The following is an 18,961-nucleotide window of genomic DNA, read 5'->3' as shown; positions in this document are numbered from 1 at the left end:
AGGTACAGGCAGAGGAAGTGTTTGCTTTGCATTTCAGGGGCTCTAGAGTTGATTCCTGCCCTCCCGCTGTCTCCATCTATCCCATCAGCTCTGCACGTGGGAATTTGCACTGTGGTCAATGTTATTCCAGCAGAGCAAAGCTGGAAGAATGAGGCAAAATGTCAGGAGAAAAATGCAATTTGAATCGTTAGTTGGTGTTTTATGGCCCTGTGCTACCAGCCGCTCTGGTATCTAGTGCCAGGTACAGTGGATTGGTGGTGGCCTTTGTGTTAACCCTTATCACCACGCTGCACAAGACTAGATCTGATCTGAGGTGGGGTCCTCATTGACAAAAATCCTAGGAAGCTGCTTTTTTTTTTTCAAGAGAATCCTTCCAAGCCCACGTGTAAGTGAAATTTCTGTCATCATCTCCTATGATGCTTGCTGGGATTTCATGAGATGCAGATAAGCACTTGCAGATAATTTAAATTCAAGTGCGTGCTTGAGAATTTTTATTTATAAAAATGAAAGGACTGTGTTTTCTATGTGCTGCCACTTTGAATGACCCAGAATTATTTACACTGCATTATTGGAAATATCACTGTAATCTTAACTGGGGACCGTGTCTCCATCCTTTTCTTCATCTTCCATAATCACTGTTTGCTTTTCTTCTGTAAGCAGCTTAGTGCCTTAAAAACAGAAGGACGCAAAAAAAAAAAAGAAGAGAGAGAGAGAGAGAGAAAAAATTAATTGATTTACAATATTACTTCTTTAGAAAATATCAGGATAAGAAGAATCTTTCAGTCCTCTCTAATTTGTTGATCCTAACATCACTTTCCAACATCATGGGAGTTACTCATTTATTTTTGGCACGTTAATCTCCTGATATTTAGTGAGCTAGAATTGGATCACTGCATTTTTACCTAAATTTATCAGGCGCTCTTAAATCCAGCGTATTTCTGCTACCCCTGAAAAGAGACACTGAAGTTTCATCCGGGAACCTGTTAAAACGGTTTGGGAAGCTAAAAGAGGGAAAGAGCTTGCATAATGAAATAAATACTGCAACTGATCTTTGTGACTGAGTCGGTTTGTATGAACATGGGCATGCATGCTTGTTTTCTGTATGGAAGCAGCAATATTACTTAGATTCTGCAAATGCAGATGCCAAAAGAGACAAATGTTAGAATACCCATGTGCCAAGTGCCATCCCCACTGAAGCCATATAGTATCAATAAGTTGCAGAAGCAACCACATTAAGATCAGTGTTAAAACACTCAGGTGTGTTACTGAAAGCTTTGAGCCAGTATATGAGTTACTGAGGTTTGGGATCTTAACAAGCTTTGAAGCCTAGCCATCCCAGAAGAAAAATAAAGCTTCATCCCTATCATGAAAGCACCGAAGAACAATATGACATGATATTGAAAGGAATTTGATTTAACAGTTTGAGCACACCATGGGGATTTTCCCACATTTTCCCGCAAAATGCTTTCTGCTTTTCCCAGAAACCTTTTCATCAGCTGTAGGTATGCTATGTGAAGTATCTTTCCACGTATAATTATTTCCTTCTTCCAAAGTCCTTCTCTATTATATAGATAGGTTGTGGATCATACCTTCCCCAATTATCTGCCTCCCCCCCTTCTCTCTGTCTTTCTCTTTCTCATACTTAAAACACTAAGTCCACCCCTTATGGATCTTGAGGCTTTTATGTGATATCAAGATATCACAATTACTGTAACTGCTCTCTTTCTTAGAAATGAAATTAATTGAATGAAGAGAGGACAATGCGTTAGCTAGATAGATAGAAAATGTTCTTGATCCTTATTTTAACAGATTGTGTTGGTTTTGCCTGTTCCCAGTAAAAAGCAAGTGACCTGTAAGATATAGTTTATGCCCACATTCCTTGGCGTGGAGGTTAACATAGCCTAAAAACAGGATGAGGGTTACCATTGTGTCGAGACCAACGAAATCTCTCCCTAATTTGGTCTCCTGCTGTTTGCTCTCAGTCTGTGCTAACCAGCTGAGTTGTTCTGTCAAACCAACCTGTTTTGCTTGTTTCTGCATCGAAAGCCCTCTCAAAGAGAAGGCTTTCAGTCCTGACAAGCTCTAAAAATAGAGCAATACCACACAGGAAGATTTTCTTCAATTTTGGAGTCTTTTCAAGAGGTGATGAATTAATGAAAATACTAACCTATACTGCCCTTCATTTAAGGTAGCTCCTGCCATTTATGTGCAGTCCTCATGAGCTAACTGGTTTCAGCAGGACCATGAGATAAACTGAAAGGCATGAATGAATATTATTTCGAAACACAAAGGACTTAATTTGTTCGAGCAGCAGTTGAGTAACCACCATTAACTACAAAGACTTATGCCATTTTATGGAGATGGGTGTAAATGTTCCCCACCAAGATTTCTATTCATATAGACAACTTAGACAAATACAGACAATTTTTTTTTTTCCTGTTGTCTTTGGGGTTTGGGTTGTGGGTTTTTTTAGGGGAGAGTGGGGTTTTGTTGTTTTTCCTTCATGGAGCATTTCAGGAATGAGGAAAACATAACTAAAATATGCTTAAAATGTGAAGCTACAATGGATCATTTGATGACAGCTAACCTGTTTTTCAGGTAAACTCAGGAATAAGAGACTATGAAGGTGAGCTAAATAAAGCTGCACTGTGCTTTATGGTCATGTCCACTCTCTTCTTTGAATTGCAAAGTGATGAAGGGAAAGTATGTTTATGTAATTCTGATGGCCTGGTTATAGCACATAAACTAGCCTTTTTAGAGCAGATGCTAGAGACAGCTGGAAGGCAGCAGCCAAGCAGAGGTCCCCAGCTCTCAGCTGGACCCACATTAGCAGCGTACCAGACGCTTACCACAATCAATAGCAAGATGATGCATCATGATCAACGAATGGTGACTGATGAACTCCAAAAGTTTCCAGTAGCGTTCAGGATTTAAAGCTCAGAGGAGGACGTAGCCTAGAGCTGCAGGTTATTAACTTTGCAGAACATGGACCACCAGCAACTTCAAGGACTAACTATGTACCTTTAAAATAAGCCTTTTAATGCGAAACAGTGGAAAGAGGATACAAATGGGATGTCTTAGCTGGAATTATTTCTATAACACAGGGAAAGGGTTTTTGTCTTTGATACAATGCTGTGGAGAAAGTGTGCTTTACTGAATGTGGTTTGGAAATTCTGGATTTAAAGGAGTGAGAAGGATGTTGGAGTTGGGGAACATTTGTAAGTCAGTCTTTCTGTTTACTGTTTAAGTAAATCACTTAGCCTCCCTGTCTCTGTTTTCCCAGCTGTGTGTATTATGAAATGCAGCTCATCCTGCAGATCTGTTTTAAGGATTGATAGGTTGTTCTGTTAATATCTGCCAAGGATCTGACTAAAGAAAGCAGCATAGAAATACAATGTAGCCATATTTTCCCAACAGAACTTGCAACTACTTGCGATTTTTAGCTAGAGACTAGGACCTCAAAGGCTCACAGAGACATGAGAGCTTCTGTTAGCAAGCTCAGACATGGGCAGAAGAAGTTGGCTTACATCAACCATTTGCCAGGTGCCACCTAGATCTAAATAACTCCTCCTGGGCTGTAAATCAGAAAATGGCCAAGATGGCACCAGTTCCACTTGACTGCCTACAGACAACTCCTTCAGCGGGGTTGGAAGAGTATTGGAGAGCTCCAGTCACATCCCTTGCACTGGGAAAGGGCAAGAGGTGACATTAAACTGCTGTATTTCTCTTGTGTCACTCAGAGATTTTTCACTGGGGGGGTTGATGTTATCCAAAAGGAGCTACCTTAACTAGTTTTCTAGGACATGAGGGAGAATGAGTGTTTGAAACTGTGGGTTTACTAGTTTTCTCTGATCTGATTAAGAAACCCTAAGCAGCCACATTTCAGGAACCGCGTTCCCATATTTACAAATGTTTTTACATTCTTACTTAAAACCACGGGCCTGAAGAGCTCTCAGAAATCCTTCAGTTAATTGAATATATTGCTAAGTGGGGATGGCAATAGAGTGTCCCAGAGCTGAGTACAGGCTTTGGATCAGATTCAAATCATTTACTATCATGTGAGAGGAAAAAAAAAACCCATATTAGAACTGTGATTATGTTTTGTCTTCTGGTCTAATCCCTTCAGAAAGCCAAGGTGTTGGCTGACTGAAGGGGGAGCTGGCCACTGGAGGAGATCTCTGCTCATGGCTCCTTTGTACACACATGGCACAATGTTATTTGCGCCCCTGCAGTAGGAGGTTGAAAGTTGAATACATTTAGAAGTCAGACCGTTGTAGCGGAGGGTTTTGTGTTGCCCAGGCTTAGGCATTTAAGCTGGCTAAGGACTGATTTCCTTAGTCTCCTTCTGCAGACAACAGGTAGCCATGGTTTCCTGCAGACAGTAACGTTCAGATCCTAATTTAGCCGCCCCCTTGGGTGTTGCAAGGTGTAAAACCGATTCTACTTCTCACTTGGATCATGTGCCGTCCAGTAGATACATTGAGTTTCATCACTTTGTATGGTCTGTTTGACTTGCTTTTATTTGCCGTAGAAAATCTCTCTGGACACCCAAGAAGGACAGGGACAGTCCTAGAGTGCTCATAACCAGTTGGTCAAAATGGAGAGAGATAACACAGCTGCCATTTTTATCTACATTTACAACAAAGCTATTTGTGTGGACAGCTGCTTAAAAAGATAATCTAGTAATTAAGCTCTGTTACTACAAACAATTAAGCGGAGTTTTTTGACTTGGCATCTGGAAGTGGCATTTGGAAGGGATCTGAAGGGGAAATGTTAGAAATGGGGACAATCCTCATTAGCAGGTCGCAAGGGATACATGCAACACCAAGTGTGCTGCTTACTGCAGCAACATCAATAACAGGGAGACAGGGACAGAAAGGCCTGTCTATATTTATTTAGTGCACGTATCCCTGCCAGGGCTTCTCAGGTCTCCGAGTCTATAATTCAGGCTCTATTTTGCACAGCAGTTCCGCAAGAGCTCCATTTGTTTGTGCTCTGTCTGCTACCTGATGGGATAACCCTGAAAGTAAACAAGTAGTAAATATTGGACCAGCCCTCGGCCACAATGAGTCACTTTTTCATAGCAAATCATGGAGCCACCGCTGGTGAATTTCAAGCAGGAGACTGCTCTGTGTTGGTATGTGCCTTGAAAAGAAAATATGCATCCTTAGAGTAGGGAGGGAATGAAATTCAGGCATTCAAACACATAGGCTGCTTTGCCCCTGATACAGACACAAGTCTGCCACAGGCAGTCGGTCAGTCGCTAGAAAACGGACCCAGAATACAGGATCTGGAAAAGCTGTCTGCAGGGAGAGGGTGCTCTGAATCCATGCTGGGTGCTGGAAGGTGGCTTTACCAGTACGCAAGAAAGTGTCATTGGAGGTATAATTGAAAACAAATGAAAAATGCATTAGTTTCTATCATTTTCCCAACATCAAATGCACACTGTTTGAATTTTGTCACACATTTGAAGGTTACTGCATTTTTCTTTTCTTGTGCTCTTCCCTTTTGAGTTTTTTGATTATCAAATCATTTGGGGATTATAACATGTTACCATATGACTTGTATTAGCTTCTTTTCACTTTGAAAATTATTAGACGTTAAAGAGGAAGTCTGCATGGGAGGCAGGAGGTGAAGACCCTTACAGTGATTCTTATTTCTCTTTTAAGTGCCTGCTTGAGCTAGTTAAAGCTAGGGTAGAAACATGAAGTAATACGTGACTAGATGCTAATCCAACCAGAGCGTTGTTGAGACAGGACGAGGAAATAATTCACCCTTGCTGCATCCTCTTAGCTAGCAATTACATTTAAACCAAACGAGTCAAGCCTCTCAGCTTCACTGTCACACATTTCGTCTTTGATTTCTATCAAACGTGTTTCAGATTCTCCTTCTCTGCGTACACCCTGAAGTACATAGGACATATGACATCTTCAAAGGAGCTACAAATGGCCAAAGGCAACTTTTCTTGGGAGTGTTTTTGAACTGACCAAAATAATGTCTCATCTCTCCTCCAACGTCCACAGGAAGGGTATGCTTCAAGTATAATACACAGGACTAATATATATTACAAATGGTTTGATAAATTTTGCCTCTGCTTCTGTTTCTGAATCAATCCCTAAAAGACTATGATTTTTTCCCACTTAATTTATTTGTCATGTGGAATTTCAGGTTATTTGCTGGGTAATTTCCTCCAGCAATTATATGAGCAGCTCATTATCAGGGCTCTATATTAAATATTTCAAAGTGGAGCATTTGCAGTTGGGCTCAGAAGTTGTGCGATACATTTCATTTCCCCCAGCAAATGATTGGACCAGGTTTCCAGTGACTCACTCCCAGCAGCTCTGATGCTGCAAAGCATTGGGATGCTTGAGTTCAATGAATGAATAAAAAATGTATTTTCCTTAGGCAGATCAATATGCAAGGCATTAGTATTCACCATGCTTGCTGCCCATATCCTGCCAACTTAGTCATAGTCCTCTCTGCTTTTGGGAGCCTCATACTGATTAAATGAAAAAAATCTTGCACGTGTTTAAGTCAGTTACGAAGGCTCAGATTCACAAAGAAAGGAGATGTCTACAAATACAGGTGCCTATTTGAATTGATGAAGCCATTTGCACACCTTATAATTACTAGGTGTACAGCAAATTCCATTCAAAGTGTACCTGAAACTCAGGTGCGTGATGTACTGAGCTGTTGCTTAGTCACTCGGGGCCAAAGTATCTGCCTCGGGACCTCTTCATTTAGTGAGTCTCACTGCTCAGTAGCGCCAGCCCACAGCAGAACTGGTTCATACGAGAGGTTCCTAAGAGAACAGTGTTTTCCAGTTTTAGCACTAGTTTTGGATCTGGAGTTTGGTTGCTTGTCTTTTGTTCATTCATTTGTTCATTAGTTGATTCATTTTTTGCTCCATCCTGTGTTCTGGAAAGGGCTAGTGCATAGCATACAAACTTGCACTAGTTCCTGCATCCCTAGCTAGCACTAGTAATTAACATTGACACAGTGCTTTACATCTTCAAAGACCTTCAGAAATATTGATGAATTGAGGCTCTTCTGTGATAGAGCAATGTGGGAAATACAACAAACAAAGGGTCTTAAGACCAAAACATGGCTGGCTGACTTCATATGGTCACCAAGCAAATTAGCTGCTGCACTGCGTATTATGCCAGAAGCACAGAACTGTCTTTAAGGTGCTGTTAATGACAAGTTCATCACAGCTGGGTTTCCTCAGTGCGTGTTAGGGACTGTCGAGTTAAGAGGAGGTTAATCAGGACAGTGTTCCTCCAGGTTGTTTGAGGCAGTGTGAGCTACATTAGTGCTGGTGACCTAAAAATTTGCATGTGTTCAATTTGAAAAGCAGGGCAGTAGTTGGCCTTTCACAAAAGTAGGATCGTGTTTGCAAGGGATAATCAAGTGACCTAATGTCTTCTCTTACTCCCCTTCCCTTCTATCCCAAAAGCATGAGTAGGGAACACGGAAAAGACTTTCCATGAGCCACCACTGCTATTATATACTTTTTGACTAAATAGGTCCAGTTCAGCAGGAACTGCTAAGTACACCGGGCAGAACAAACTGCTTCCAGCCTCCTCCCAAGCATACCGCTGACAGTAGCCACGTTTTGCTTCCTCTTTGGAGCACCTTTACCTAAGTATGTTTCTTACCTATTATCAGGGGTGGGATGTGTATTGCAGGTGTATCTTTTCTCCTGGGCTTTTTCTGCTCCAGTTCGGTGATCTGAGAGCCTGGACTCACTCTCTCCCTCTGTGGCTTTTCTGTGATACCATATCTTTTCAGCAGATTATCAGAAAAGTCTGAAAGTATGCCTGCAGGCAAGAGAAAAAAAAGAAAATGCCACTTCAGCCTTGCTCATGTCGAAGAGATTTGCACCTGTGTAACTTTCCCAAGGACTACTCTGAAGTAAGGCTGCACGAGTAGATCTGTTCTGCATGGTGTATATACTCTTCAGGTTTTGCAATGGTATACATTTCCTCCAATTCAATTATATCCCACAGGCTACAGACAGTGATGCTATCAGGCCACCTGTTTCTGGTTGTACTTAATGCACTAACCTGCAGCCCATCAGAAATTGTGGTAAAGATGAGTGCAATCTTCTATTCCAGAAGCTTAGACATCTTACCAAAGTGGTGTAATCATACAGATGTTCAAGCCTCTGCTTGGGGACAATATGACCACACAGAAATGGCCTGTTTTAACTAGTGAAGCTCCATTTTCTTTATGATATGGCTACTGTGGGCACAAAATGCACCTCTCCAGCCTCTGAGCCTCTCTTCCCCAAGGGAGGATTGCTGAGGGGCAGATACATGTGAGAGCTGAACAGAGTCAAACATGCCGAGTTCAATATCCGGATTACAAATACTGGAAAATCCCAGTTGCTTGTTTTTGACTTGGTGAATTGTTGTGGGTACACAGGGGACCATGCAAGTAGCTACTGGGTAACTCCTCTGTGTATGTGCACCATGGGAAGAAGAACTCAATGCAGTGGATACAAGAGCACAGCTCTCTCCCCGGAGAGCACAAGGAGTGCTTTTTAGCAGAGAGAAGCGACAAACTTTTGATCCCACTGCTGGTCTTCGAAGATCGTCAGGTTTCAGTGGCAGTCTCCTGCTCATTCTTCCCTTCCCCAGGTTGGTGGCATTTGGCTCTTGAACTTCAGAGGTCTGTAGATGCGCAGCAGCAGGGAGCATCCTACAAGGAGCCCCTTTGTGGCTGCAGTGGTTTCTGGCTTCCCAAAATACTCGCCCTTTGCCAGAGTCCCCATAAGCACAAGAACCCTACGATTTCCAGGAGGTGCAACCCACGGCCGGCTTGTGTGCCTCTCCCATCTCCCCCCAGCCTTGCTCCTGTTCAGCCTCCCCATGAGGGAGCGCTAGGTACGAGTTGCACAAGAAAGTGCAGGGGCTGAACTGGGTCTTTTTGATTTTGGACCAGATCAAATCTGGGCATCTAGCATGGCTCAGCAGCTAGAGATGATAGGCACACATCATTTGTCATGTAAAGGCAGTAAGAGTATGAGCTCCAAGGGAGCATGTTTTTTCAGGAGCACACACCCACTCACCTTGGGGAATGCCCTTCAGCTCACAGGGAATGCCCTTAAGAAAGTGAGCCTCTCTGTTTGCCTGCCTTCCCAGGTGCACATGGCATGGAGCTGCGTTCTTGCCCACCTCCAAGGGGACAAAAGTGGATGAGGGGTCTCTGGACCTTTGCCCAGATTCAGGCCCCTCAGCTGAATTGGGATTTCAAAGTCAAGAGAGTATTGCTCACCTGTTAGGGGTGGTGGGGTGTGTAAAGCCGGTGTATCTTTTCTCCTTGGCTTTTTTTGCTCCTGTTCAGTGTTTTGGGAAGCCTGGATGGTTTTACCTTTTCTTGGTTTCTTTTTGAGGTCACAGCTCTTAATCAGCTGCTCTGAAAGATCCTCTGTGGGGAAAAAAAACACAACAGAGTAATAGAAATTGAAACTGAGGGGAAATAATAAACCAGATGGTGAAAAGAAAAGCTTTAATAATACTGCTTTCATCCAAGTAGATTAAAATGCCTGTGGAAAAATATTCCTTAAATAGAAAGTTAGTATAAGAGGCCTCTGTGCTACGCTACGTGGGAAGTCAAGTGACTTAGGTGGTCCTTCTGCTTTGTAGGTGGTAGACATAAAGCAGAGGGAGAGAGTTGTGGGCAGCTGTGTGTTACATGGTAGAGGGAAGGCTGCACCATCGTGTGCAGAGGTCCCATGGCCATCCCTCTTTCATCCAGCGCTAACTGTGCGGGCTGTCTTCAAGAGTTACAAGGGCACTTTTGTGAAGGAAAGATTTATGTGTGTAAGGGGTCAGCCTGAGGTATTGGTAAACCGAGTCAGTATATTGTTCCCTTCAAGAGCTGGCTTTATTTCCAGAGCCGCTGAGCAGTTGGTATTCACTTTTGATTTACATAACATTACACTGGATTTTTGGTTTTCTCTTAAAGCAAGCTTTGACTCAGATGACTCAGATGGTCAGCACAGTTTTTCTGCAAGGATCTGCATTCTTCCATGCTTATGCAAGCTGAAAATATTGAATCTAGCCTGTCATTAGCATCATCATGCAAACCAATGCTTTGATTTCTTAAAAGTTGCTTGTATGGCTTCAGCAGAGTCCCCTATCCCCACCCAACCCCTGACTGCAAACGTGGGTGCAATAGGGCTTCATTCCAGGCTCTCTCACACTATTTGAGACAGCTGTACGACTGTGAGCCTGCGGGTAGATGTGGAAAGGATGCCCTCCGGGTGAAGTCCCTGGAAGATGTGGGGTCTTTTTCTGGCCCTCACAGGCTTCCTGCATGGTCCTAATCAGCTCATTTAGCCTCCCGCCGCCTCAGTTTCCCAGCTGTAGAATGGGACACATTCTGTACTTATTTAAATAAGTAATTTTATGGAACAATTATGTTTGGTATGGAGGCAGCTGTAAAAGTGGTGCCTTTGGCTAGAAATGCCATGTGGCAGAGGCAGAACTAGGATACCTTTCCTGCAGGCTAGATAGATAAACAAAGTTTATAAAGTTGTGCTTGCCTGTGGTGAGACATGGGTTTTTTTGACAAGCAAGTGAAATTACATTTGTGTTTCATTATTGTCATCACAAGGGTAACAAAGAGCAAATAGATTTTTGTTTCTGGGTTGCTAAATCTTCATGGCAATTTTGCAAGGCAGGAGTGAAGTAATAGCATTTGAAGCAGAGGCAAAGACCATGAATATGCAAAAAGCACATCTATCAAGTATGAAGTCTGGTATTTAGGAGTGTGGTGGAGCAAAGATGCCTCTGGTACTCTCAGTGCAAAAGTTGTATATGAAATAGGTTCAAGAGAGGAGACAGATTGATGATGAAGGAGAAAAAGTATTTAGAAAGCCACCCCAGCGGAGGCAAAAGGGGTGTTGGAAATCTTTTACTGACATTGCATATGGAAAATATGTTCAGGGAAGGCTCAGCTACATCCTAGCTTTCAGTTTATTGTGGTATTAAAGAAGAAACTGCTCTACTTTTTCTGCCAGGGGAAAGAACAATGACTCTTTTTCCTTTCTCCTCTTTAATTAACTTCACTCTAGAGCTTCAGCTAATATTTATATGCAGGAAAAACACTCTTTGCTTTTCCATCTGGCATCAGAAATGTCAGCAGAAGGTGTAATCTATCGGGTTTCATGAGGGCTCAGTTGTGTTGCTGGAGGGTAAAAACGGGCACTGGACAGGACCTACTGATGTGAAGACAACACGTCTCTAATTACTGCAATGACATCATCTAATAACACTTACCTAAATGGTTACAGTGTGAATCTCGCTTGTCCAGTCTGTCTTCTGGGATATCAAGTGGCTGAACACATTCTGTTGACATCATTGAAACGGGCTTTTCTCCCCCTTTGAAGCTACCGCATCAAAAAAAAAAAAAAAAAAAAAAAAAAAAAGCAGCAGCATGACATAAAACAGACATATCGGTGTTACATATCCACTTGCTAGCCAGATCATGAGAAGTTCTTGTCTTCCAGCTGCTCTCTGTCATGCAGTCTGCTGGCCTGATTTTGCTCATGCATGCTAAGAGATGCATTTATTCACTGCCTTGGTTACACAGGCAATATCCCATGTTTCCACCTACCTTGCTGTAAGCAGCGCACACTAGCACGGGAATACACTGGCTCTACAGAAGAATACTGACTTTAATCATACAGAAAATGCTATCACATCCATAAAGTAAATGCTAGGAAATAGGATGTTTTGTTTTGGTTTTCTTCATTTTTTTTCTCAACTGTAAACTAAGGATCATATTTGGTGTTTATCATACAATTTAATTACAAATGCTGTTGAGTTAGTCTTACAAGACCAGCTCCTCTAAGGGAGCTTGGATACCTCTGAAGACCCAGGTTTGAGTGCTGCCTCTTGAAAGATGGCCAGTGCCCGCAGACCCCAAAGGCAGCATGAAGTAGACTTACTCATCACCTTGGTAAGAGCATGGGAAGCTGTTTCACAAAGCTGTTTAAGCACCCGTGCTCTGTAGATCTCACTGGATTGCTGTTTTGCTGTTTTATCCCCCTTTACTCACAACTGCAGGGGTTCCTAGAGCCCAGCCTCCAACCTGAGCTCCCCTAGCATGCCCCAAGCTGAGGTTTGATCCTGGACTCACTCACTCTGGGATCGTCCCAGATGCCATCACAGGAAGAAGGAAATTAGACCATTTTTTACTGCTGATCATTTCTATGGTTGCTTAGCAGAAACCCGTCAGAATGACAGAGCAATGTTAAAGGAAAAAGCCTTCAACCTGAAGGTGCAGAGTGGTCTGGGTATCTCCCTTCAGCCAGACACAGCTGTGGTAGTTTCTTACTCACAACCTCTGTTCTTCATTTTTGGGGAATAGGAAAAGGCTGTGACTTCCTTGTAGGGAGGAGGAAGACAACGAGGAAGAAAAAAATAAAAAAAAAAAAACAGGAGACGACATGAAGAGTAGAAGAAAGACAGGAGGAATTGGGACAAAAACAGAGGAAGGAAAAGGAGGTGAAGAAGGAAAGGTAAAAAAGAAAGGTGAAAGAAAAGGTAGCTGGAGAAAAACAGTGAAAAGGAGCGTGGGAAAATAGGAGACTGTACTATGGGAGTTTGTTTTTATCTTGCTGGAGGTAAATTACCCCTATTATTTCTCTGTAAATTGCAGTGGTTGTTTGTCAACAAGGAACAGAATAGTAGGGAAGTTAAACCTCATTTCTATGACTAAACTTGCATCTATATGAAGAACAGTTAATCCTCAAGCAAAATCCAGTCACATAAATATTTGCCAAACAAAATATGAAAGGTCACACTCATAATCATGCACTGAGCTAATTCTTCAGGGGATGGAAAAACATGTCCTAAGATCCAGTGACTTCAAAATAAGTGGAGCAACACTGGCTGACAGTAATAAAGGTCAGGAACATTGACTCATAATGCACGTATGGGATTAACTCCCATACCCTTCAGCATTCAAAATTCACAAAAATTTGTAAAATTCTACAAATTCCTAAACACCTTACTGAATCAGGGCTGGACAAGGGGTTCGACCTCCAGCTGTTCACTGCAGAACTGTCCCAGTCCAGCCTCACATCTGTACTAAAGGATTGTACTGCCTGGAGACTTCAGTTGCATTTACAGAAAAAATAATCTTCCACTTGGGAAGACGCTGCATAAAGAAATCTTTGAACACACCTTAGCAGGGTATGGTTGTTCTGTTTATCCGCTGTATAAATAAGCTATAGCTATGGCTTAAAATGAAGCAGTCATAATTTTATTTAAAACAAAAACTTATTATCTGGCCACAGAAGAAGGCTCGCACTGCATTTTTGTGATTTGAGGGAGGTTTTTTTCTTCAATGCCATTTGATTTGATTGGATTTGATTAGGGCACGCTGGCTAAATATTATGATTGCAGGGAAAATGTCCTTTTCTGAAGGGTACTCTGTTTAGAAAGTTTTCAGTAAGATTAGGGATACCATTTCAGACACTATGGACATTTTTGAACAGGTCTTGAGGCAAAAAAGCAGAGGATGGATAGTAAAATTTAAATGTAAAATCTGTAGTAAATTATACTGACTGAAAATGCCTTATAAAATATGATTAACTTTGGTTTGATTTCACTAAGTTCTTTCATTGAGTTATTTCATCTAAGAAAAATTAAGCTTTGTAAAGAGACCTAATGTAGGATTGGTATATGCAGATTATGAGAGAGTTCCTTAATTATGTTTTCTTAATACAGTAGTTTGAAAAATAGTATTCTAAAATAAATCTCTTAGATCTGTCTTCACATTTTCATAGTCACAGATGCCAAGCCCTTGGCATCTTCAGTGCTTTAAAATATGGCTTTACAGCCTAACTTCTGACACCCCCCCCCCTTCTTTTTAAAGTTTGCCCTGCAGTCAGCATTGCCTTGCTTAAAAAAGTGTTTCCACACTGCACATTGTGACAGTCTGTGCGACAAAAGAATAAAAAGAGAAAAATTACCAAAATGTATCATGAGGTTTGGTATCTTGGGTGTAGATACATTGCATATGATGTGTGACCCTGTGGGTGCCGTTCCATCCTGCCGCTGTGCATTACACACAGAGCTCTCCTTCAGAGGGGAGGTGATGTATGTGAGCATTGTAATGGTGCTTTCCCAAACCACTAAAATCAATTCCCGCCACTGAAGAAACAGATTCCCCAGTAACATTTCACGTGGGAAGGAAGACCGCTATGGGGACTGTATGAAATCATTAATATGCCTTTACAAATGGAAACATATTCTCGGATTTTCACGTGTTAAGTGCAACTCTTTTCTAGCAGACTTCATGCTAGCACGGTTTGCGCTCTCTGCTGCCGTCAGTCACCTTGGTAGGTAATGCTTGCTATTTACGGGATGGACTAAGGTGTTTTTTTCCTTGCACTCTATTGCATCTCTTGACATAATGATCCACATTCATCCTTTGTGCAACTGTAATGGTTACAGTGGAGCTCTAAATCACACTCAGCAGGAGACACTTCCTGAAATGCATATAGATTTTTCCATATGAATCAGGATTCGGTAGTCATTTAGCCTGAGACTTTGGTACAACGCAGCTAGGCTGTACCACCCCCCTGCAGAGAGATGTGCCTAAACGAGTCACCTCGAGTCTCTTACTTTTGGGAAAAGGCAGAGCTGATTGATAGAGAGACCTTTAATGCTTCCCTAAAGGTTGAGACAAGTTCTAGCTTTGCCTAGGCAGTTTTGCATTTGCTCCTTGTAAAAGCATTTGGCATTCAATAGGATTGGCTCCACTTACAGACAGAGAAGAGCAAGGAAAGATAAGGCAGACTGAAAAGTGCAGGTGTGAATAAAAGCTACTTCAGCCTCATGTGGATGAGCCCTCACGCGGAGTCACTGTCATATAACAGCAGGACTCCTTTGGGCATACACGCTTGTAAGAGACGGTGATTCAGATGGCAAATATCTGAACTTTTCACTTTCTAGATATCAGCTTTGGATTTCTAGGTAGCTTAAAGCACACTCTAAAGTTTCTTTCAGAATTCTCAGTTGCTGTATATGCTTGATTAAAGTGCCGAAATAAAGCTATCCAGAGAAAGGAGAGGTACAGCTCCAACCACTCACTAACATAGTCTTAAAACACACAAATGCATGCAAATAATAGGATTCCTTTCTTTGCTTAAGTTGTGGGTCTCCATCAAAAAGTCTACAAACACAACTAGTTCCAGGCTTCAATTAGGTAAAAATATTTTGCCTAGAGATGGACAAAGAAGCTAGTTTTGGTTTCCTATTTTAACGTGCAGTTGGTTTAATGTAGATATTTGTTGCCAGTAATCAGGCTAGAGCTTAGGGAATACTCAGCAAAGCTACTCTCACATATTTCTACCAAAATTATGTAAATCTTTTGAGGCCGTCTGATCATGTGACATTTAAACCAACTTGAAATGAAATTTCATGAGAAAAACCTACCTTGTAAGACAGAAAACTAAAGCTTCGAGAACAAAACTAAGGAGCTGGACTTTTTTCACTTGATCCTGAACTAGGCACAGAAATGACATCGGATAGGGGAAAGTTAAATCTCCATTCCTTGTCTTCTAGGATTTGAATGGTTGAAGGTGCTATGCAGCTACATGTAAATTAGGTACCTATGGACATTTGTATCCAGTCTCAAGGGATAAGGCAGTTCTCAAATGAGCCATCAGTAGGCGATCATTCTTACCTATAAGATGGAGAAATGAATTTCTGATCTGCAATTCTTATTGAAGTTTACAGGGGCTAAGTGGGCATCGGTGTCAATAGTCCTCACCGTTGTACATTAAGGGCGTGACTTGTTACCCCTGCATGTCATTTCCCTGTATGTTCAATACTTAGAATTCCTGAACCTTTGTAAGGTCTCCACGAACTGTGCTTCTGAGGACTTCAGTAGACCATGTGGTGTTGTCCACAAGCATGTATGTGGATTTTTCTTTTTTTTGTTTCTTTTTGTTTGTTTGTTTGGGTTTTTTTGCTCAAGGGAATGTTTTGTTTCCACAATTGACAAAATCCCCAAGAAAAAACATGCACTATTTTGCAGGACATGCATAATCATTAAAGAAACCATTGGCATGTTGTCATGGATGCTACATAAATAAAAATACTCTTGATAGCATCCTTGTTGGGTGGCAGCAGGCAATCAGAATTTATTATTTATTTTGGTAGGTTGATAATAAAGTTGCCACAGAAGCCTGTATGACACTATGTACCTGTCTTCTCCTGGGCCCAGAGCACTTCATAAGAACATACTTTTGCCATGAGCTGAGAGAAGGAGAGTTCAAGAGCGGAAACGGAGGCAACTGGGACTCTGGGGTGGGACAGCACGCACATGTGCTTGTATGAATTCCCGTAGGCAGGGCCTGGCCTTGCTGCCACTGATGCACTCAGCAGTTGGAAATGGGAACAAGTGGGAATATCTTACAGTGTGCTGCCCCATGCAGACCAGAGGCAGAGGCTGGACTGCAACAGCTACAGTCCCGCCTGCACCGAGGGCAGTGCTTCGCTACGCTGCCCAAAGAGCTGCTCAGGCACCACGGTTTGCCCTCTAAGAATGATGTGTCTCCTCCCACCACGCACACACTTATGGTCTCCTGACAGGTTTTGATTATTGAATTATTTTTAATTGCTTTGCCCCTCTCTGTCTGATTGCAATGAGCACATGAGCAAGGAGGGACCAGCAGGCTCCCAGCCTCCTTACCCACTCTTCTTTTCTCTTCCAAAACCTACGTGGGAGGCAAAGACAGACCTCTCCTTCCTTCTGCCACATGTCCTCTGCAGGGTTCTATAGTGTGAGTAGACCCCTTATTTGCACGGTCATCTACAAATGTGTACAGAAGGAATAAGATACTGTCATCTGGATGTAGTAATCTTGCACCCACCTTCCCAACACAGAGCTCATCTGAAACAGCTCAGGGGCCAAGGGGAATGGTACCACACCTGGCTGCATTTGGCTCCTTCCACCTGCCCTCAGCAGGCAGCCTTGGCTCCTTTACCAGCAAATATGCACCTTCACCCATACCCCAGTCCTATCCTAGCGCCGTTACAACTGCTTCCTTGGCAAATCTTGTGAATAAAGCAAGGCAACCCGTCTACTGCAGTCAGAGTAGAAAACAGATGCCCTAAAAGTAGAAAGTTTGGGTGTTCCTGTCTTGCGTTCCAAACTTTTCGTTACAAGTTTTACTACATTTAATGTTAGTCTGTTGGAGTGATGTCTTCCTGGGCACAGAAGACAGCCTCATGCTACTGCACAGAGTTTCTTCTTCAGTTATTTGGGCACTAGGCTGCTCTCTCCAGGCATTCAGATTACTCTGATTTTGATTTTTCTAAAGCATATTTAAAACTTCTTAGGAAACCCTGAAGTATTTGAAAACCTGATTCTTGTGTCTCCCTCCACTCAAAACTTTTGCTACTAATAATTGCACAGACATAGAAATCCAACGGAATTGTCTGGGAGCAGTTTCCTTTCACCGACAGCGCACTTTTGGGAGCTAGTTCAAAACCCAAGTTGGGCTATGGACTGACTCCTACTACTTCCCATCAACTTGTTAAAAAAAAAAAAAAAATCCCAACAGTTAAACTTTGGTCAATGGAAAAAAATGCAAGACACTTTTGCACAAGTTCTCGTCAGAAAGTTTTTGTCTTTGGAGATAATAAAAAATACAAAGTCTTCCTCAATTACTTCCTTGAGTTACAAACTAACCCTTGCACATGCCAGTCCTTTGTAGTGGGATAAGAAGTCCTGATAGTAGTTCCCACTCTTCTGGCTTGCATCACCCGCTTGTGAACTGTCCTGGCAGTTAAAGTTAGTTGAAGCAGTTGTCTCTAAAGCACTCTCCTCCTCACGATCCTATCCCATGCATTCCGGCCTCAGTGCAGTAGCACCCCAACTTTCCCCACATGGGACCATCCCCAGCCCGCTCCCTGCAGAGTGAGGACCCCAGGCTTTCCTGCTAGTCCCCACTGGTGACACGGGCAATTTGCGTTGCTGGTGGTGGCTGCTAAAGGAAAAAAATAAAAATAAAAATAAAATAAAAGAGCAAAGCAAGAAGCCACCCAGGCATGAGGGAAGCGTGTGGATAAAGTACTTACGAAGCGGTGTGAGGCGGTGGGGAGGGTGCGATTCGGCGTCGGGGCTTGCTGGAGCGGGACCTTGCTGGGCTGGGGCTGCAGCTGATGCTCCTGCCCGCCTTATCTAGAGACCAGCGGGAGCTGTCGCTATGGCAACACTGCGCTCAGGGGGGCTGGGGACCAGCATCACCGCTCCCCGGCCCCACCAGCGGATTTTAACCGTGTTGCCTTCCTCTTCGGTGAGTTGCTGAGGCCGAAGGAGAGAGAACAGGACAGGGAGACAGCAGCAGCGCCTCAAGGCAAAGGCATCTTTCCTGCCAGACGGCCAAGAGCCGCAGACGCTGCTGCTCTCAGAGAAGCAGGGGAGGATGCGGAAGCTTCAGCAAAGAGAGCCAAAAGGCGAGCTGCAGCCGCCGAGTCAAGAGGCGCAAGGAAAATGGCAAGGGGAGGGAGCAAGGCTGATGCCGTCTGGGACCCAGGGGAGAGCTGAGGATAAAAGTGGAGCGAGGAGGCAGGGCACGTGTCTAGGAGCAGCACCGTAAGCACTAAAAGTGAAGGGGACTGTCTCCAGTGCTGAGGTTCAGCGATGACTGTGGTGTTTGTGTATGTATCTGGCCACAACTAGTTATACAAGCGTGGTATTTATGGGGCCAGGCAGGGAGTCTTCTGTGGCTGCCAGTTGTTTGCCAGTAGAGACCAATCTCTCCTATTTTAGCCCATGCCTTTGGATGGAGCTGTTATTTCAACTGAGGGAAAAATATACAAACATGCCTGACATTGGAAAAGCTCTGGGAGGAACGCTCTACTCAGTGGTGGGACTGTGAACTGCCCCTCTCTTAGTATTCATTTGCAACAAAAATGCCTTTGTCTTG

At 43.0% G+C, this 18,961-nt stretch overlaps 1 protein-coding gene across 1 annotated transcript; it reads right to left on the bottom strand.

Annotated features, from left to right (window-relative positions):
- Nucleotides 1–588: 588 nt before the first annotated feature.
- PPP1R17 (protein phosphatase 1 regulatory subunit 17) lies at nucleotides 589–11,370 on the bottom strand (the record flags this gene model as incomplete). The annotated part of the gene is made up of 4 exons (XM_082322034.1): nucleotides 589–668; nucleotides 7,659–7,820; nucleotides 9,280–9,432; nucleotides 11,289–11,370. The coding sequence occupies 4 exons, from the start codon at nucleotides 11,368–11,370 to the stop codon at nucleotides 589–591; spliced, it is 477 nt and encodes a 158-aa protein (XP_082178160.1).
- Nucleotides 11,371–18,961: the final 7,591 nt, after the last annotated feature.

This window comes from Platalea leucorodia, assembly GCF_965183815.1.
Source record: "Platalea leucorodia genome assembly, chromosome: 1".
Classification (NCBI taxonomy): domain Eukaryota; kingdom Metazoa; phylum Chordata; class Aves; order Pelecaniformes; family Threskiornithidae; genus Platalea; species Platalea leucorodia.
Note: the sequence above shows the minus strand (reverse complement) of the source record. Positions and strands in the feature narration are given on the sequence as shown.